This window comes from Apus apus, chromosome Z, assembly GCF_020740795.1.
Source record: "Apus apus isolate bApuApu2 chromosome Z, bApuApu2.pri.cur, whole genome shotgun sequence".
In the NCBI taxonomy this organism is placed as follows: domain Eukaryota; kingdom Metazoa; phylum Chordata; class Aves; order Apodiformes; family Apodidae; genus Apus; species Apus apus.
Window position 1 is genome coordinate 40,221,195 of NC_067312.1, and position 22,088 is coordinate 40,243,282.

At 37.8% G+C, this 22,088-nt stretch overlaps 1 protein-coding gene across 6 annotated transcripts in view; it reads left to right on the plus strand.

The window, feature by feature from the left end:
* AGTPBP1 (ATP/GTP binding carboxypeptidase 1) overlaps window positions 1–22,088 on the plus strand; it is a 70,385-nt gene that overhangs the window by 19,909 nt on the left and 28,388 nt on the right. For all 6 annotated transcript variants that reach the window (XR_007891782.1, XM_051642168.1, XM_051642171.1 and 3 more), the window contains 13 exons: window positions 1,541–1,634; window positions 3,015–3,052; window positions 6,769–6,977; window positions 7,444–7,621; window positions 9,884–9,981; window positions 10,986–11,102; window positions 11,726–12,420; window positions 15,295–15,378; window positions 15,663–15,749; window positions 15,841–15,989; window positions 17,395–17,482; window positions 19,387–19,531; window positions 21,891–22,044. Coding sequence is in view for 5 of the 6 variants with exons in the window: in XM_051642168.1 (XP_051498128.1) it covers window positions 1,541–1,634; window positions 3,015–3,052; window positions 6,769–6,977; window positions 7,444–7,621; window positions 9,884–9,981; window positions 10,986–11,102; window positions 11,726–12,420; window positions 15,295–15,378; window positions 15,663–15,749; window positions 15,841–15,989; window positions 17,395–17,482; window positions 19,387–19,531; window positions 21,891–22,044 (2,136 nt within the window). In the remaining variant the exon portion in view is untranslated. The remainder of the gene's footprint in view (window positions 1–1,540; window positions 1,635–3,014; window positions 3,053–6,768; window positions 6,978–7,443; window positions 7,622–9,883; window positions 9,982–10,985; window positions 11,103–11,725; window positions 12,421–15,294; window positions 15,379–15,662; window positions 15,750–15,840; window positions 15,990–17,394; window positions 17,483–19,386; window positions 19,532–21,890; window positions 22,045–22,088) is intronic.

Sequence of the window (22,088 nt, forward strand, 5' to 3'; positions counted from 1 at the left end):
GTAGCTCTTTTTTTTTGTTCAGTAGTGTATTTATATATGTATGTATATAGTTGGAAGGGTTTTAACCAGTGCTATTGGATGAGTGAAATTTTGAGTAATCTCATTTGTATAAATGCTAATGCTTTAAGATCTAAACCAGAAATGCTAACATTATGCTTGCACTTAAACAATTTTTCCCTTTCTTATACATGCTCATGAGGTTTATCTTTGCTTTTTATTGGTTTATATAATTCATGATTGCTAATGTAAAGCTTGGTTCACGTAGGAAGTATTTTGTTTCTTTATTTGACTTTTCCGTTATTCCTTGTGTTGAAGTGCCCTACTATTGGACTAGTATTCTTCCACAGAAGCCTAATCCACTGTTTGAACAGGCAGTAGGAAGTTGATTAAAACCAGTGTGATTCCTAGTGTACCTCTGCTGTAGATTAGATGTCATAGAGCTCAAAATGGCTGTTAAACCTCTTCAATAAATGCGAGAGTTTGAAAACATAATCGTATGTCTCCAAGAGAACTGTTTTGGTGATCTATAAGATTATTTTTCAGGACATTCATGTGAGCACCTGTAATTCATAAAGTCCAATACTTTAACATGGGGAAACTTAATTTCTGTTGAGCTGTCTGATAATGAGATAAAATGCTTCTAAACTGAAGAGTTTATTACAGGTTGTTGCATAGCTTAGCTGAAAACTTGCTTCATCCTTAAAATGGGAAATTGAACTGATTCTCTAATATGGATTATGCTTAGATCAATTCTAGATTTCTGTATTACCTAGTCCTTATAAGCAGAAAAAGTAGTATATTACATGCTGATGGGTAGTACTATTTAAAGTTTATGTACAGTTGCTACCAGAATAGAGCCCTGATTTATTAGATTCTAGTGGTGTAATGTTTCTGCTGCTGATGATGACATTGCAACTTGGGTTCAAGTACTAAGTTCTACACTAATAACTGCCTTTGTTATGTTTAAGTAAATTCTTAGTTGCTCTCTTCCCGCTTCGTTAGGCATGTACATTGCTAAACCCTGTTGGGAATTGAGTTTCTGTGCCTGTTTCAGAGTATGTGTAACATGTAGCTGAGGAAAGCTTATACCAACTAGCATTTCTAAATTTTTCAGTGAACACTTGGCTTTCGAATGCTGGTGAATGTACCTGTCTATCTTGATACTGAAGGATAATAGCAAGTGATAGAACTTGTTAGACTTGAAATTTTAGAACACTGCTGTCTTGCTAAAACTTTTTCTGAAGAAAACTATTTTTATTATGCATCTTAATAACGAAAAAGCTGAATCATGCATTGTGAGTAGTACATGGTTGTAAAGTAATAAATATTTTTTCTCTGCTTTCCAAGTTTTATCAAGTTTAGATTATCACAGTTATGTGTTATGTGCAGTTGCATCTGCTTGTTGGTGTGTTTTAAAACATGTCTAACATTTTTCATTCTTCGGAATCAACTCACATGGACTTTAGTTTGAGAGTGTTGCTTTTTGCTTTTGCATTGCTCTTTACATTATCTTAAAATGGATTGGTTTTAACTCTTCCAGCCGTAAATGCAGTGTCCTTGGGAAAGAATGGAGTAGTAGAACTGATGTTTAAGATCATTGGCCCTTTCAGTAAAAAGAACACCAGCCTTATGAAGTAAGTAATGTCTCTTTAATATAGTATTTAGAAAAACCTTACATACCTTTCAAAACTTACTTGTAAATGAAAACTAATATTAGAGAAATCAAAGTTAACTTGTATTTGAAGCAGATGTGATGCGAGGTGGGAAGGAGAACCACAGATCTGTCAGTTACAATTTTTCCCATTAGAGGAAACACAAAATACGTGAATGTCTAGCTGCAGTACTGGTAAAAGAATATAAGTAGTCTGGGGTTTTTTGACTCTAATATTGCTGCATGGAAACTGTACAATAGTTATCCCCAAATCAGGAAAAATATATCAAGACAATTCCATAATTTTAAAATCTAAACTGGCTGCCACATCTACTTTGTGTTTTTAAAGTGACAACATCTGTTTTATTTTGTAATAAAATTTTCTTTCTGTTTTACTTGAAAGCAACTATAGACTCTCAGGACAAAACCTTAAAATATATATTAGGAAGCACCAGCAATATCTGTCTAGTAGGCTACTGTGTTCTTAAAAAGCCTTAAATTCACTGCATACCTTTAAGTAGTGACTCTAGATTTTATCCCTCCTCCCCCACATTATTTTTTTTTTAGTGAAGTTCTTTATACTCTGCCACCTTTTTGGAAGTACATACCTGTGGAATTTTTCATCTGGTTAGCAAAATAATAATCTCAGGCTGTTCATATTCTAACTTCAGTACAAAAAAAAAATAGTGTTATCTAAATCTAGTATTTATGACTAGTAGAGTATGTTCAAAAAAATGCCCTGCCCCTGTAAGCACCAGCTACAGTTTGGCATATGAACTTACTATTCCCTAATTTGATTAATCATTATGTACTTGTTTATTTTCTACTTGTTTCACTTCTGTATTTTCTAGTTGTACCTCTTGAATTACTTAAGACAAGATCTTTGAGTACAACAAAAATCTCAGACTGACAATTTTATATGGAAGTAGGAATTGATGAGTGTTACTCCTCAGTATATTCATATACTGCCAGTTTTGACCTACAGTTTTCTAAAATAGTGTCCTTTGGTTTAGGAAGTATTTGTTCTGCTGCTCACATGAAAACGTGAGTTTCAAAAGTATCATCTATTGACTATGGTTCATAAAACATTGTAACTTACGGTGGTTTTTTGCAAAGGCTTGCGTAGCCTTTGCATTGATATTTTTCAATTTCACCATCAGACTTCAGATATAGCAGAGATGCATGATATTTTTAGTAAAACAGAATTTTAAAAGCAAATTTTGTGATATAGCGCAATCAGGAAGACATTAGGATAGATGCTCATAAATCCATTAACAGTGAATATTTTGTATAGCTTTACAGTGTTGTAGAGATTAAGCTTACTGTTTGGTTGTTGTTTTGACTTTTCTTGTTATGTTGACAGGGTTGCTTTAGACACACTTGCTGCATTGCTAAAATCAAGTAAGTGTCTGACTGAACAAAAGTTTGTACAGTTGAGAGACATATATGTTTGTGTGTATGTGCATAAACACAGAATAAAAATAGTATTAAGCCTGTGGCCACAAGAAGGTCAAGGCTTGGAAATGTAGAAATAAGGCTACAGCTTTTTTTGCAGTCTCTGGTGCATTAGTATTTGTATATCTACATATATATTTAATAATTAGTTATTATCTCTTCAGCTACACAGCAGAAAGGCTCCATTGCTTGTGCAGAACTGTTGTGGATTCAAGGGGGAGAAATGGCCTTTTACATTCACTCACCTCAACCCTTCAGTAACGGATATCTATAGCTTAACTCCTGTGCATCTTCTCTTTATATACATCTGAAAATATCTGTTGGAGGGCAGGGGAAAATACAGGGTGTCTTCAGGTACCTTTCTGAGTAATTAGGTCTTGGGTCCTAAGGAGAAGTCTGCCAGTGATGCACATGAAGTGGAGCTAAGGGTGATGAAACAATGATCTTCTGACTATCTCGGCTGGCAGCAGTCAGTACTGGCAAATGTAATCTCTGCAGATTTTGCCCCAAGATTGTAACTTGGCAAGGAATTAAAGAGTCATTCTCTCCAAACAGTTGCATAAAAAATAAAACATTCATAGAATCCTGGAATGGTTTCAGTTGGAAGGGACCTGAAAGATGATCTAGTACCAACCCCACTGCATGGGAAGGGACACATTCCACTAGACCAGGCTGCTCAAAGCCCAGTCCAGCCTGGCCTTTGAACACTTCCATGGAGACGGGGGCATCCACAACTGCCCTGGGCAACCTGTTCCTAGTAGTTTTAGTGGAGTTGGTTAAGAACTGAGGCATGATTAGATTTGGCAGGAAGCCAAGGGGACTGGTTTCAGAAAAGGGGCTGGAAACTTTTTTACTGATTATTACAGTGTGAGAAGTCTTACACATTTTGTTTTTACTAATTTTGGAATTTCTTTTTGGGTAATTTAGGGAAATAAATATTTCCAAATTATTGTCAGTATTCGGTTCTGTACATATGCAGTTAAATTTTAATCACAGAATCATAGAACTATTCCGGTTAGAAAAGACCCTTGGGATCACCCAGTCCAACCATCATCCCTACTCTACAAAATTCTCCCCTAAACCATCTCCACCAACACCACATCCAAATGAACCTTAAACACATCCAGGGATGGTGACTCAACCACCTCCCTGGGCAGCCTATTCCAGTGTCTAACCACTCCTCCTGTGACTTTTTTTTTTCCCCCTAATGTCCAGTCTAAACCTCCCCTGTTGCAGCTTGAAGCCATTCCCTCTTGTTCTGTCACTAATTACCTGTGAGAAGAGACCAGCACCAACCTTTCTACAATGACCTTTCAGGTAGTTGTAGAGACTGGTGAGGTCTCCCCCTCAGCCTCCTCTTCCTCAGAGTAAACATTCCCAGCTCCTTCAAGCATTCTCCATAATATTTATTCTCTACGCCCTTCACCAGCTTTGTTGCCCTCCCCTGTACTCGCTCCAGCACCTCCATATATCTCTTGAATTGAGGTGCCCAAAACTGGACACAGTACTCCAGGTGTGGCCTCACCAGTGCTGAGTACAGGGGGACAATCAGCTCTGTACTTCTGCTGCTCACACTATTTCTAATACAAGCCAGGATGCCACTGGCTCTCTTGGCCACCTGGGCACACTGCTGGCTCATATTCAGCTGCTTGTCAATTAGAGCCCCCAGGTCCTTTTCTGCCAGGCAGCTTTCCAGCCACACTTCCCCAAGCCTGATGGTTGTCTGGGGTTGTTGTGGCCCAAGTGCAGGACCTGGCACTTGGCCCTGTTGAAGCCCATACCAGTAACATTAGCCCAGTGATCCAATCTATCCAAGTCTCTTTGTGGAGCCTCCCTATCCTCATGCAGATCAGCACTCCCACCAGCTTGGTGTCATCTGCAAGCTTCCTGATGATACACTCTATGTCTGTATCAAGATCATCAATAAAGATGTTAAACAGAAACAGTCCCAACACTGAGCCCTGAGGAACACCACTTGTGACTGGCTGCCAGTTGGACTTGACTCCATTGACCACCACTCTCTGGGCCCAACCGTCCAGCCAGTGCTTGATCCAACAGATCATATGCTCATCCAGGCCATGAGCAGCCAGTTTTTTTTATGAGAGGAGCTGTGTCAAATGCTTTTTGGAGGTCCAGAGAGACAATATCCACAGCCTTTCCCCTGTCCAATAGTTAGGTCATCAGGTCATAGAAGGAGATCAGGTTCATCAGGCAGGACCTGCTTTTCATAAACGCATGCTCACTGGTTGTCCACTACATGGCTTCCAGTGACACTCAAGATGATGTGCTTCATGACCTTCCCTGGTACCGAGGTCAGACTGACGGGTCTGTAGTTTCCCGCTCCTCCTTTCTGCCTTTCTTTTAGATGGGTCTTACACTTGCTACCCTCCAGCCCATTGGGACCTCCCCAGTTAGCCAGGACTTCAGGTAAATAATGGAAAGTGTCCTGGTGATCATGTCTGCCAACTCTTTCAGCACCCTTGGATGTAGCCCATCCAGTCCCATAGACTTGTGTGTGTCTAAGTGGTGTAGTAGGTCTCTGACCACTTCCTCTTTAATTGTGATGACCTCATTCTGCATCTCCTCCCCGTCTCCTAGCTCATGTGGCTGTGTATCCATGGAACAGCTAGTTCCCCTGCTAAAGACTGAGGCAAATAGGGGTTGAGCACCTCAGCCTTTTCCTCATCTTTTGTTACTAAGATTTGCATCCAACAAAGGATGGAGATTTTCCCTAATCCTCCTTTTGCTGTTAATGAGCTTACAGAAACATTTTTTATTATCCCCAACAGCTGTAGCTAGTTTGAGCTACAGCTGTGCTTTGGCTCTCCTAACTTTCACCCTGCATAGGTTCTCTTCATCTTTATAGACTTCATGAGTGACCTGTCACCTCTTCCAAAGGTCATAGACTCTCCCTTTGTTCCTAAGGTCCAGCCAAAGGTCCCTATTTAGACAGGATGGTCTCCTACCCTACTTAATGGTTTTCTGGCACAGGGGGACAGCTCCTGTGCCTTTAAGACTTCTTTCTTGAAGTACGTCTTGAAAACTAGTGTCTTTAAAACAGGAAATCCTCTGCATTTATTTTGAGGTGTCTTATTCAATCCTGAGGGGTTTTGATATTGTAACTTCTTATATAAGTAAATCTTTTCATGAAAGCACTGATCTATGATGTGTAAAGTCCAGTTGTCATACTGATTACCCAGTGTTTGAAGTACAGGTATCTAGATTTTACCAAATTTGAGTGATAGTTGCTGCAAAACTGTATGGATTACAAATGGTAAAAAGTTTGTTTCAAATCTTGTATCTACACAACTGTGTGTGGATACTGACACATATGATTTATGTAAACACTACTTTTTTTTTTTTTTAATTTGCTAGCTGACAGGATCTTACATCTACCTTCAAATGTAGTGCACATTGTTGTCCTGGTAAACCATGAAAATCATAAGCATTGTTATTCTGAAGAACAAAGTGTAGACTAACGGTCTCAGTTATTCAGTAATTTCTTTTTAGTTTGATGTAAAACTCCACTAATCATGGCTAAAATACTACTTTAAATGAAACAGTTCAGTTGGGTAAAATGAATAATTTTAACGTTGACTTGAAAATAATATTTAAGTCACTGGGCAATTTTTAATTTTCTTACCTGATTTCCTTTTATAAAGAAACAAATGGGAGGAGAGCAGTAGACAGAGGATATGTGCAGGTCCTTTTAAGGATTTATGTTGATTGGCACCGTCATGATAGTCGACACAGATATATGCTGATACGTAAAGGAGTTCTACAGTGTATTAAAAGTGTTACAAACATCAAATTGGGAAGAAAAGCATTCATTGATGCCAATGGGATGAAGATTCTTTACAACACTTCCCAAGTAAGTTTCTCTCAGTTTTTGTTATTGTTGTTGTTTTGCCTCAGGTTCTAATAACACATTCTGACCTGTAATAACACAATCTGACCTAAAATTTGCCCTAGTCCTTTTATGATATTTATTGTCATTCCTGATTATGGTGGTAAGGATTGTTTTCTGTACTTGACTAAAGCAGTACAGAATTAAATAAATGTTTGCTAGTATTTGTGGCTATCTCTGGGAGGGGCTGTTGAATTTAAGTTAAAAAAAGAGGAGAGGAAAAACGTCTTTTAATTTTTAAGTCTGGGCTTTTGGAAGAGCTGAATTTGAGTTGGCAGAAGCTCTTTTGGACTTTGGAAGAGACACTATCAAAATTTATTCTAAAAAAAACCACTTTGCTATTAGTGAATTCTAGAAGTCTATAAAATGTAGTTTGACTATTAGTTTGAGAGGTACTTTTCTCTTATCTTCATTATTTTCCTGTTAATAGGAGTGCCTTGCAGTAAGGACTCTTGATCCCCTTGTCAACACATCCAGCCTAATAATGAGAAAATGTTTTCCTAAAAATCGTCTTCCTTTACCAACTATTAAAAGTGCTTTCCATTTCCAACTCCCAGTTATTCCTGCCAGTGGTCCTGTGGCTCAGCTGTACAATTTGCCTCCTGATGGTATGGCAATTTTGTAATATTTTTATATTTGAGTATGTCTAACATTTCTTTATGTAAGTCGGAATCAGTTGCAGTTATTTGTGTTCACCGCTAAAGTGTGTGCTCTGAGACTCCTCTCAGCTAGTAAAGGGTTTGTGACTCTTAGTGTGGAGCACCAATTTATAATGTTAAAATTTTACTGATGAAAAGGTTGTCTGCACATACGTGGTTATATTTCAGAGGTACAAAATAAAGAATAAAACAGGAACTGAAAGGTGACTTCCATACAGCTGATGTGTGATGTATAGGCTGTACATGAGTCTAGAAACTTAAATGGGCTGTCTTTTTAACTCACCATACACTTCTCCCATGGAAAATGTAGTGTAGCATACTCCTTGTTTTACAGGAGTGTGTATTTCATGATTTCTTTTTGTTACTCTGATAAATTGGATGTGGTGAATTTAGATTAACGTGTGCCATTTGAAGCACTGGTTTTTTTTAACTGTTGTGGTTATTCGTTCATTTGCATGATGAAGAAAGTAGAGCTGCTTTCTTGGACTGTTGCAGCCTCTTAAGGGAGCACTTACCTGCAAAGCCTTTGTATGGCGCTTTGTACGAAATAGATTAATCCCATTGTGAACACCTTTCATTGATTTTGGGTAATTAATGTTTAATGCATTTTCACATATGTTGAAACAGCTTGGTACCCAGGTAAGCAACTGATGAAGTGGCTGTCAGAAAGTTACTCTAAAACAAAGAGGCAAAGTCAAACTTTTTAATACCTTGTTTTTCACAATGTCTCCTGAAACAAAATGTAATTACAGTCTAAAAGATGACAGCTATCTGGTTGAGGTTCATATGGATCAGACTCAAACTTAGGAGTTTAGAGTTTGTTTATGTTTCGTCTTCAAAGTAGTAAATAGCTTTAGAAGTGTGTTCCAACATCTACAGAATTTAAACCTTTACTTAATACAGCATTTTTTGTACTCCATAATACATATTTAGAAATTTCTTGTTTTGTTGAAGTAGACTTCTGATGTTTTTTAAATAGGTTTGTTATCTATTAAAAAAGAAGGGAAAAGCCTGGGGAAATATGAAACTTACAATTTTATTTTAAAGAAAAACTTCTCTGTTAAAAGACAGATAGAATGTTGGGATTGGTATAGATCTGAGTTTATTAAAAGTATAATTTTGTATAATCAGCATGGTAAAAGCAATACATGTAATAATTCTGAATACATTAGAAAATCAGCATAATTTGTAAACCTCTAAGTGAGCCTTTTACTGACAATCTGCAGATTTCCTACATGGAAATCACACTTTCAAAAACCATAACAAAAACCCCATCACTCCAACTGCATAAGATTTCTAGAAGAAGACAGAATTTGCCACTAGTAAGCAGAATGTCTACCAGAATAACCAGCTAAGTCCTGCTTTGGTGTATTAGAGAGTTAGTCCAATTCTTGTTAGTGATGTGTAAAAAAAATTAGTTTGCTTCCCCTTGCTTTTTGTTATAAAAAATTGAGGAAGTCATAGATTCTTCAATGTACTGGCTCTCTTAAAAATCCTCATCTTAGTAGTTTTTGTGGGTGAACTGTTATTCCCAGCTTGTCCAGGCTAAGCAGTTGCAGTGACTGCTCTGCTTGAATATTTTTTTACTGTTGTAATCTCCAATGGTATGTTTCTTTTTTTTTTTTGATCTTTGGTTTTATATTTAGACACAATTTAAGCAAGACAAAAAAGACTGAGAGGTTGCTTTATCCCACTCTCCCGTCATACTGGGTCAATACTAGCTGAAATGACTAAAAACTGCTGAGACCTCATTTTTAAATATTTTTTTTTTGGACTTGGTCATTGTTACTTTGGAAAAAGGTATAAGAGCCATCTCATTTTGTGCTGACCTCAAGCCATGCTGAGATACACTTGACATATCCACATTGTTAACTATTTCTAATGGCCATCTGCTGTCTTGCTGCATTTTATTTTTTTTGTGTGCGTGGGTTGTTTGGTGTTTTTGGTTTTGCTTTGCTTCATTTAAGCTGGAAATCTTTGCTTTGACTGAAAACTGAATTGAAATGCAATAAACTGAGTCTGCAGTGTTGTCAGAAAAGCAATGCGTTTTGTAAAGCTGGTAATAGCAATTAATGTTTACTAGTTGGTTTTCACTATTTTTTCAAATGGTAAGTAAAAAAGAAAATAAACCCAGAACACAGAATTTTTTTCTAAGCATTTATATTAGATTAAATGTACAATTTGTCTTACAAAACTTGTTTTGTGTTATAGTGGATGATGTAGTTGATGAAAGTGATGATAACGATGATGCTGAAATAGAATCAGAAATTGAAACCGAAAATGATGATGACAAGGACCAAGATTTTAAGGTTGGTATGAGACAAAATTGATAGCAAAAAATCAGGCACAGCAGTTTTTTTTACTTATTTAAATTACCTGAATAATGTATATAGCCTTATATTTTTAAGTGTTAGAAGGACTTTAAGAAGGTTTTCAGGCCAATTTCTAAAACAAAAAAAAAAAAAGGAAACTTAAGGAAGTTGGATGCTGCTTGAAAATACCAACCTTTGTTGTTCATATTGTTTCAATTTATCAATACCTGTTTGCTTCACACTTCGTGTGTCTGGAGTGCAGTGGAACAGAATGGAGAACTCTTAGCTGTGTGCTGTTCCCAACTTGTATTTCTCTCAGCCCTCTCTTCCCACCTACACCACTCAGTATTTAGGAGGTGTTTTAACTTTTTTCTGACTGGGATTGACTACAACAGTGTAACAAGGTAACTTGGAAGTTGTGCCAAGTGTAGGGTTAAGGATCAGACATCTCACTGTTGTATCACTTTGGGAAAGACTTGTTCTGCTCTCCAGCTGCCAGTTGGGATGTGAAAGGACATTTGGCCAGAACAGCCTTATTCTACATTTTTAAGTTAAATGTGCTCAGGAGTTAATTGAATTGTCAGTCCACAGACTGGCATGACAGTTTTATTCAAGGCTTTCATGGGCCCTGGAGTTATCTTCTACAGAGCAGTTACTCTGCAGTGTGTTAATCTAGCAGATGAAATATTTACATTCCAGGTTGCAAGAGTTGGACTATACACAGATCTCATGTAAAGTGTTTCTGATGTCTGTGCATAATACCTTTGGATGAAAGCAAGAAAACTGAGATGTTTATAATATTTCTGTTTAAATAGAGGCTTAGGCATACTAATAAAACTGAGCTGCCTAAACCTTCATGATGAAGGTGCAGTTCAGATTATTTTAAAATAGTGATACCCAGTTTTTAAAGCATGGCCATGTCAGAAGTAAAAGACGCGTGTAATTATTTTAGGAGCTCTTGATTCTGGATGCAAGATTAATTTGATCTGGTTTTCTTTCAGAATGATGATATTGAGACTGATATTAATAAACTGAGACCTAGACAGGAATTGGGAAGACCCATGGAAGAACTAAAAATATATGAGCGATTTTTCCCAGAACTTTCAGAAAACTTTCAGGTAAAGTATATAATTCCTAGTGCATTCCTGGTAGTCATGGGTTGACTCTGGAATACACTTTGACATTTCTTTTTTGTGTGGGTACTTATGGTTAACAAAAGGTGAGAGTCTGTAGTTCCAGAGCCACGTATGATAGTGCAATGTGGTGAGTTATTTAGTTAAATGTTGTGGCTTACTTTTCATCTGACTGAGAAGGGGACTGTGGGAAGATAGAAAGGAAAATTGCTTTCTGATGTCTGATTATTACACACAGCAGAAAGAAAAATAGTAAGAAAGGACACAAGGTTTCCAACAAAGATTCATTATGTTAAAATTTTCCTTAAATACAGTGCATCTCTTTAAAGTAGGTGATTAAAATACCTGGTGAATTGCATTGACTTGGAAATAATTTATTGCGGAACTACTTGTTTCTTGCTTTGACACCTGTCTTCTAAAAGCTGAAACTTCATTGCTATATTTACATAAATTTAAAACAACTCTTTTAAATTACAGTTACGTATTATTGCAAAATATACCTCAGGAAAAATGAGAGATAAACGTTTCTAATATAAGTAAAACTTTATGAACTGTATACTTTTTTAATATATCTTTTTATTGGTGTGGTGTTTTTTTTATCTTTCAAGGAGTATGACTTAATTTCCAAGGAACCAAAGCCTTTTGTACCTGATGCAAATTTGGGTGGACCTATTGTTGTTCCTACAGCAGAAGAGGAGCACTCTACTGAAACAAGAGGAGTTGCTTTGAAGGAGAGCAGTCCTTTATTGGAGGATTACAATAGAAGGCCAGCCTTTCTGGAACTACCAAAGAAAGATAATATTGAAGACAGTAGTTTACATCAACAAAATGATCAAAGAAACCTGCTTCCTCCATGCGAGTGTCTAAGCCAAGAAATTGTGAAAGGCTTGGACAGAATCAGTCTGCAGAACAGTGTAAAAAATGATCAGTATTATGGTACAGGTTGTGTAATAAAGAAGGAAAGCAAAACTAGCTTTGCCACTCTTGCTTGTAGTAAACCTTGTGAACATGTTTCACCCTGTGGTAGCAGCCTCTTTGAAGGATCATCTGTCCAACTGGGAAAACTCTGCTGTACTGGAGTCGATTCTGAGGAGGAAGATTCCAGATCTAGTTCATCAGGGGAACAAGTAATGTTTGAGGTTTCTAATGTATCACCAGTTCATGACTGTGATCTTTATATTGAAATGGTAAAAACGACAAAATCTATCCCTGAATATTCAGAAGTGGCTTATCCAGATTATTTTGGCCACATCCCACCCCCGTTTAAGGAGCCTATCCTGGAAAGGCCATATGGGGTGCAGAGGTGAGTTACCATACTCCTTTTTTATCGTTGTTTTTGTACCCCTGAGAAGCAAGCTTTAGAGTGAGATTAATAGGCACGTACACAGAGTTTGCTTTGGTATCTGAAGCTGGCTTCAGTGAAAAGCAGTTTGAAGGTAGATAAGTAGGCACCGATCAATGCAGAGCCATAAACAAGAACACAATCTTGTTTCTGTAATTGCTACTTCTAATTCCGTAATTCAGTTTCTAAATACTGTTTAATTTATACTCTCCCTTTCTGCCTTTCTACTATCCTCTGCCTAAATTTTGTAGTTTGTAAAAAACCAAAACAACACGACCCACAAAAAACCCAATGAACAAACAAGTAAGTTTGTTCATATGGCTCATAAGCATTGTAAGTTACTTTCAAGACAAATGGGCATAGTATCAGAACATGTCATAGTAGGTATAAGACCTTGTACTTTGCTTGGTTATTAGACTGAATTCTTCCATCTTTAACCAGTTGCATGAGATTCTACATTTTTACTGTTAGTCATTAAGATGATTCAGAGATTACGTGTCTTTAGATTGTTTCATTAAAATAATTTAGCTGTTTCACATGTCATAAAAAAGTAAACTTTCCAGTGAAATGGCCACACTTGGCCATTGAAACACTAATGATATAATTTATATATTGTTACTAGATGGCCCCATTCAGTTCAAAGAATACTCTTTTCTATAAGATTGTTTTTTGATTGATTCAGAAGGCGATAATCTTGAGTCAGAAATAACCAAAGACCTGTATTTAAAGAAAATCTTGCAAATGTTCATGTATGTTTTTGTAATACTTAATAATTCTTAGTTTTCCTGAGTAAAACTTCAGTAAAGTCAGATAAAAATTGTTATTCAGTGCTTCTAGGGATCTAAAGCACTGTATTAACTCTGGCTTTTAATGAACAAACCTTGTAATTGTTATGCATTAGGCTGATTTCTGAACCATGAAGGTAATTCTAGAGAGTATTTGATTTTAACTTTAAAACATTTTATTTCTGTTGTATCTTCTAAGCTGAAAGTAACTTTTTAGGTCTTGTGTGGGACAAGAATGAAATATCACATATATATTGCTAAACTTCAATCAAAAATCCTACATCACCTTTTTAAGGTATACTCTTCCGAGAATTCAGTCTTGTTACTACAATGTAACAAATCTAGAAGGGAACCTGTTTGAAAGGGGCTTTGACTTTTTAGGAATTTATAGAAAGGAGTGAAAATTATTTTGGCAAGGGACATGGAGCAGCTTTTCAGTCTTCTACAAAGCTGTGTCCAAACTCTTTCGGCACTGAGTGGGATTTTTGTTCTCCTTAATGTAAGCAGTTAGTTACTACTCATCAGCTAGGTCTTCTTTAGAAAATAAATGGTTACCTTAATCCATCCTTGTAATTTAAGAAAATATCACTGAGAATTACTGAACTGTTTTATATTATTTTATCTTTTAGGGAAGAAAATTCTTATATAATTCAACACACTATAAATTCAGGTTTAAATTCCTACTTTCTTCCATTCCTTAAAATTTTAGGTTGTTTTTTTGCTGTTCACTGTAGTGTTTTCTAATAACTTTATTATTTTCTAAAAGCTGATGCTTAGAAGTGATCATCAGGTAAATTAGGATTCACAAAGGACTGACCTATAAAAACAGAGCTTCAAGTTAATAGTGTTGAATTTGTATTTTTTCCTTTAATTATCCTGAAATAGCTTCTCTTTTATCTAGATTTTTTTTAACCTGAAAATGTCTGCTACTGCTTTTCCTTTTTGTGTGCATCTTGAACACCTTTTCTTCTTTATGTTTGGCTGCATTGGTTATTAATGTGGTACTTGAATGCCTAATACTCAATAATGGATTTTGTCTTGGCAAAACTCCTGTGATGATAGGAGGTATTATGACCCTTTAGAACTGAGGCATACTGAGATCTAAGGATTTATGTAAGATCAAGTGCAAGATCAAAACTCTAGTTCTGCACTGAGCTGAACCTGATCATGTAGGTTGTGGTGAGTCAGCCTTTTTAAAATTTTGTCAGTACATTGGACTTGTGACTTGTTTTCTTTTCCAGTTAGTTTTGATTTAATGAAAGGTGCTAGTCTTTTTCTCATTTGTTAACAATGTTTATTTTAATTAAATGGAGAATTTCCAGCCTGAACATACTTTTCCGCTCTGTTTTGTGTTCTTCACCATTAATCTGCCTCCTTTTCTTCTTATTGCAGGTGCTGTGCAAGCTTTTCCACACAGCTCTGCTACTATATTTCATTCTTGAACTGCAACACATTCTTACTTTTCCAAACCAGGACCCAGATACTGCCAATTGTGCAATGGTTTTATGATCTGGATAAACATACACCTGATATTTGGCTGACATCACCAAATTCATTCTAATTTGTTACCTAGTTGATAAATGAACCTAGATCTTCAGAGGTGAAAAGCTAGTGTACTAACACACTCACTGCACGACCTAGTCTCTAAAACTCTTTAATTTTAGTTATGGTAGGACTCCTGTAAGTTACTAATGTTAGCAAGTGCTGTCCTGGATTAAAGCATTAACATAAAGAATGTTTGACGTATTCTTGCTTCTACTATAAGCTATGAAATAGTGCAGTTTTTTTCTGTAAGATAAAAGCCAGTGGGTTGTATGCATGAAAACATATCTCCCCTCAGTGGACTTAGCTGTGAATGCAGGTGTTTAAAACTGAAGTACGCTTATAGTTTGTGCACATAAGTGGGGGTGAGGCTGAGGTCTCTCTGAAAATCTGTCTCACTGTCTTTATGTCAGCTTTGTTAGTTTTCATTTTTGTATGGGGTAATTCCTCTTTTTTAATTGGAAACAGTATGCAATAATTTAAATGAGAACTCTTCTTTTTATTTTAGAACAAAAATTGCTCAAGATATTGAAAGGCTGATTCATCAAAATGATATTATAGACAGAGTTGTGTATGACCTTGATAATTTGAGGTATGTTTTTATCCTTCTGAGAACAATATTCAGCTTAATACTCTAATTCTACATTCTCTGTGGTGTGATTTGTAATGTTTAAAGCAGCACTGTTAAGACAGACTTCAGTGAAAGTTTCTCTGATGTATTGCTGTTTTCTGCTACCCACATTGTATTTAGAGGAATGTTCAAAATAATTTCAGCGTTACCAAGTGAGGTTGATTTAAAATAAGCTTAATGAATTTGTTTTACTTAAGTTTGCTTAATACTGTTTTCTAAAATTTTGTCCCTTTTTCTACTTACAGTTGTTCAGTACCAGAGGAAGCAGATGTTTTGAAGTTTAATTCAAAATTTGAATCTGGAAACCTGCGCAAAGTTATTCAGATAAGAAAGTAAGATATTTCAGCTCTTCTTTTCATACAGAAGATTGTTTGGTTTTGCTTTTTTTTAAAAAAAGATTAATTTGTTTTTGTTAATCTTTAGAAATGAGTATGATCTAATTCTGAACTCGGATATAAATAGCAATCATTACCATCAGTGGTTTTACTTTGAAGTCAGTGGAATGAAGGCTGGCACTGGTTACCGGTTTAACATCATCAACTGTGAAAAGTCAAACAGTCAGTTTAACTACGGTAAGATATATTTGCCATACATTTTAGAAGACACACATAGCAAAATGTCTGGTTTTTTCCTTCCCTCTGCCCTGGGATTAGTAGTATATTAATATTGCCAGATCATATATATTTTTTTTTAATAGCATTACTAGAAAATGTTTTGACAAGTTTCTGTTAAAAAGAAAAGTATCTTAAAATGCTGGCTCTGTCAGCTTGTAAAATGAAGTTTTGTTGCAAGTGAGGCCAAGCAGAAGAAATTCACTGGTGGTTGCAGCTAAGAGCATAGTGGAATATGAACACCAACCACTGTTGATCCACACAGATGCAAGAAGAATGACAACTGCTAAGATTAATCCCTTTTTAAATAGAGATGTATTGTCAGTTGTGAAAGTAGGTGGAGACATTCTCAATAGTTTTGTCTTACTCGTATGAAGAGAGGCACATTATTTAAGAAGGAAAAGAAAGTCTCCTTTGAAATGCTGGGCTTCATATGTGGCCCTTGCATTTTCCAGCGAGTAGTGTTTGCTGCTTCTGTCTCATCCACAAGTACTGGCTTTCTGAATATACCTTTCTTCTACTTGTCTGGGGGTGAAGTGGTGGAAGTGATTGTCATTCAGCTGAAATCCATTTGTCTTGTGAGGGTTTGTTTTATTTGTCCCTGCTGGATTTTGTAAAATTTGTCCTCTAAGGAGAAGAAACAGAAGCTGCCCTCTCTGTCCACCACCTCAAAATCTTGGGACAGAGTAACATCATATTCTTCTTTGTTTTAATTGTACAATTCACACTCATCCAATAATACCTGGTAGTTAGACCAGTAATAAGAAGCTTTTAAATTATTTACTAATCTTTGTCAGTTACCTTAGATCTTCATGCATACATATCGGATAACAACTTTTGTTTTTTTAAGTACGCTGAATCAGTGAATGTATTTGGCTAATCACCTAACTAGTAAATGTTGTCCAATGTATTAATTTCAAATCTAACTTCATACTAAATATTCAACTTAATATACTTCAAATAATATACACTTCAAAGAGTTAAAACATCAAGCTTTTTCCAGCTGTCCAGAAAAATGGAAGATAATGTTGATTTTTTTTTTGTATTAACATTGAAGCCTTTCTCTAATGATTCAGTTGGATGGAGTGGGACCCAGGATTTCTTGTAGATGACCGTTCATGCTAACTTAAATTGGTTGTTTTCTGAAAATTAGGACATGATGAATGAAGAGGGGGAAGAATCTTCTGTCACATGGTTTAAAGAGGGTGTAATACCCAGACATTCATGCAAATACATTTTATGACAATGACTAAAAGCGTATTTGGAGTTTGGAGACTTACATATAAGTGTTTATGTGGTCCATTAATGCTAAGATCTCAGTGTTTAATGTTAAGCATTTTAAGTGAGATACATTTTTTTCTTTAAGGTATGCAGCCCCTCATGTATTCTGTCCAAGAAGCATTAAATTCTCGACCATATTGGACTCGTGTTGGGACAGATATTTGTTACTATAAGTAAGTACACCAATCAGACACACAGCAAATCTTGCACTGTAGATTAGTATGTGTTACAGTTTTTGAGGAGAAATGTTTGCTTCCAAGTTTTATAATTACAGAATCACAGAAGAGTTGGAAGGGACCTCTAGATTATCTAGTCCAACACCCCCTGCTAAAGCTGGATCCCCTAGAGCACATGACACAGGACTGCATCCAGGCAGGTTCTGAGTATCTCCAGAGAAGGACACTCCACAACCTCCCTGGGCATCCTGTTGCAGGGTTCTGTCACCCTCACTGTAAAGAAGTTTTTCCTCATAGTTAAATGAAAATTCCATGTTCCAGCTTTTGCCCATTGCCCCTCGACCTGTCACTGGGAACTACTGAAGAGTCTGGCTCCATCCTCTTTGCACCCACCCTTTAGATACTTACAGGCATTAATAAGGTCTCCCTTCAGCCTTCTCTTCTCCAGGGTAAAGAGTCCCAGCTCTCTCAGCTTTTACTCATAGGGCAGGTGCTCCAATCCCCCAGTCATCTTTGTTGCTCAGTGCTGGACTCTCTCTAGTAGTTACCTGTCTCTCTTGAACTGGGGAGCCCAGAATGGGATGCAGTATTCCAGATGTGACTTCACCAGGGCAGAGTCGAGGAGGAGGATGTCCTCTCTTGACCTACTGGCCGCACTCTTCATTATGCACCCCAGGATTCCATTGGCTTTCTTGGTGTTAAGGGCACATTGATGGTTCATGGATAATTTACTATCTACCAGGACTCCCAGATCCTTCCCCTCCAAACTTCTTCCCAGCAGGTCCACCCCTAACCTGTATTGGTGCTTGGGGTTCTTCTTCCCCAGGTGCAGGACCCTACACTTGCCCTTGTTGAACCTCATGAGGTTCTTCTCTGCCCAGCTCTCCAGGCTGTCCAGGTCATACCGGATGGCAGCACAGCCCTTTGGAGTGTCACCACCCCTCCTAGTTTGGTATCATCAGTGAACTTGCTGAGGATACACTCTGTCCCCTTGTCCACATCATTGATGAATATGTTGAACAAGACCAGATTGAGTATTGACCCCTGGGGGACACCTCTGGTTACTGGCCTCCAACTCAGCCCTGCTCTGTTAATCAGAACCCTCTGAGCTCTGTCACACAGCCAGCTCTCAACGTACCTCACTGTCCACTCTTCTAGCCCACACTCTCTCAGTTTCCTAATGAACTTGCTATGGGAGACAGTGTGAAAAGCCTTGCTGAAGTCAAGGTAGATAACATCCACTGCTCTTCCCTCATCTAGCCAGTTGTATTTTAGTAGTTCTATTGTGTACAGTTTTCTTCCTGAGTTACTATGGAGGGCAGCAGAATTGAGTTAAATATGTATAAATAAAGTTAAATATATATGAGTTAAATATATATAAATAAATATGCCAGCACGCTGGTAATATTTAAGCTGTTCATCTTCTATATGTTTGTCAGAAATAGTGTTCTGGAGACACTTGCAGGGGAATGTATATATACATGCTTACTTGACATGTTAGTATTGACTTCCAGAAATCCTCATCACATGGTGCTTGTGATCAGGCTTCTGTATTCCAGGGTGCAGTCATTGTAGAGCAATCCTGGAAAATAGGTTGAGATGATGCACTATATCTGTGTGTTACCCTTCTCGGTCAACAATTGTTTGCTTCCTTTTGTTTGTTTGTTTTTAAGTTTGGGGGTTTTTTGTAGCTTGTTTATGTTTAGTCACCTTTTCCTAATATGAATGAATGTGTATCACTGTTACAATAAACTGTCTTCACAGATGGTGGGAAACAGTGTATTTAACCTGGATGTACACAGAAGAGAAACACAATGGCTCTTAGAATGTGCGTTCAGGAAAAGTCAGTGATAAGAAAGAAGTGTATTCTAATGTGTTTATTATCTTCATGTTACTCTTAGGAATCACTTTTCAAGAAGTTCAATTGCTGCTGGAGGGCAGAAAGGAAAATCTTATTACACAATTACATTCACAGTGACTTTCCAACATAAAGATGATGTCTGCTACTTTGCTTACCATTATCCATATACATACTCAACGTTAAAGGTGAGAAGGTTATGATCTGTTAAACAGATAAATATTTATGCTTTTGGACAACCTGAAATGTAAGCATTCGTGAGTGAATGATTTTTTATTTTTTTATAAAGTCCAAAATGCTCCTTAAAATGGAGATTTTTTTCATAAAATACTGGCATTTAGACTGGCGATGAGTGTAGATTGTTCTAAAGAATAGCCCCTGAAAAAATAAAATTGATACTTATTTTCAGGCTGAATCGGTTTTTTGGGAATTACAATTCACAGTTGGCTGGAAACACTGAAATTGGATGATGTATTTGTGTTTGTCTCTTGACAACTCATCCTTCTGCTTTACACATACCTTTTCATAAATGACCTACTCAAGTTAGTATAGTTAAGGTAACAGTAGACCTTTTTAGGTTAATGAATTGGCTAAAGAAGTGTTGTGAAGCTTTTAGCACTAAGCAATAGTCTTGGCTAGAAAATCTGTTGGTTGTTGCTGCCACAGCAACAGAAGTGAACTTGGACATTCAGTGATCAGTGCGTAACAGCACTGAATGAAGCTTTTTACTGAGCCATGCTTGTTCTTGGAAGAATTACTGTTAAGGGATGTTAGAAGCATCTGGGACCTGGTGGTTCCTCCTGCCCAGCTGCTGGAGCCCAGCCAAGGGACACGGGCATCTCTTTCTCAGACTGCTGATGGATGTCGCCACTACTTTCCTGTTTGTAGGTTCAGCCACAAGTGAGTCTGAGTGTATCCCAAAGAGAGAGAAACTTATCCACATTTGCACATCCCCCTCCTTCCCTCACTCCAGGACAGCTGGCTACAGGCTGGCAAAGACAACATGTTGTCTTCCAGGGCACATGTGTGTAACACTACCAAGACTTGCTTAAAATATAACTGTAGACTCCTAAGTTCCTTTCCTTCTATCCAGCTGGTAAGGATTGCTCTCACTAGTAAAAGAACACATGCATCTGATCTCTAGAATCACAAGCATACACACGTTTTGGACGACTGGCATGGCCCATGCATGCCATACCTCTGCCTGAATCCCAGTCTCTCTTCCCTGCCTCCAACTTGAAGGCCAGTGCAGCCTGATGCTCACTAGCAAACAGATGAGTGCACTGGCACACTCATCTCACAGGCACTCCAAACCTGTGGTTGCCCCCAGATGCTGGCATGGACTCTGCCTACCTGATAACCCTGCCTTGGTGCTTCATACTCACTGGGTAGTCCACTTTGAAGTTGCATATATGCCCCCAGCCTGTGCACCCTAGCTTTGGGGAAGATGCGTATGCTTGCCCCTTACCCCCAGCAGATGGTACCAGGCATGTGGGCTCATAATCCACGATCCTACTCAAGGTGCCGGCACTGAGACAGTCTCCCTTGCTTCCCTCACCCTTATCACCCCACTAGCTGTTTTTCTGGGACACGCTGTTCTTGACCCAGTGGCTAGGCACCAAGACCCTTAGTCACTACACTGACCAGTACTGAGACCCATTTTTGCTTCCACTGCTGACCCTACAGACTGAAAGGTGCCAGCATTGCCTGCAGCTCCAAGTCTGCTCGCTTCAACCCCAGCAGTTGCTGGCGCATTGGATTCAAAGTCTATGGTGCGCACAGAGATGCTCCCTAGAGATGTGGCATCTCCAGCTAGTGATGCTGAGACCCCTTCTCACTCCAGTTGCTGACCCCAGATCCACTCACACCTGTCTCGTTAGTTGCACCTAGTCCACATAGCCCTTGCATGCACAGGACAGGAGAGTGGGGCTGCCCAGAGAGATAGCTAAGGGTAGACTGCATGGATCAAGTGCATAAGTTTCATATAGTCCCACAGGCTCTCCTTGAATATCCCAAGTCCTCATGTTCCTCATCTTTCTTCCTTGGCCCTCAGGTGGCTGTCTCCAGAGCTTTGCCTGTAGATTCTTAATGGCGCATCGATTAGAGATTGGAAACTTTGTTCCTTGCTATTGTTTCTGCTGCATCTTGCTACTGGGATTTTTACTCTCTATTCCTGTTTATTGCTTCTCCCTTAACTTGTTATTCCCTTTTGCACTGACGAGGTTCCTGATCAGATAACCTTAATGAGACAGAGGTTCTTATCTTCCACATACCCATACAGTACCATCTAGTAGAAAATAGTGTGTCCTTTGTCTCTTCATCTTCCTCAAAGTGGTTGGAAAAGCATACTCCATTATAAAGAGAAGTATTCAGTCTGTCAGAGATGTAGAGAATGAAATGTCATGGTCAAAAATTATGCTGAAAACTTGAGCTTTGTTTAGAATGACAAAAAATAATAGATTGAAATGTACTTGGGAAATCACTGTGGTACAATACTGCAAAGGATTTAAAGTGTTGTTGTTTTTTTTCATTATTTTTGGGATGAAGATGCATCTGCAGAAGCTAGAATCTATGCACAACCCCCAACAGATATATTTTCGACAAGATGTTCTCTGTGAGACCCTGGCTGGCAACAGTTGTCCCATAGTCACTATTACAGCTATGCCAGAGTCCAATTACTATGAACATATTTGTCAGTTCAGTAAGTATGACTTTTCTTTCTCACGGACTGAAAGTAATACAAAA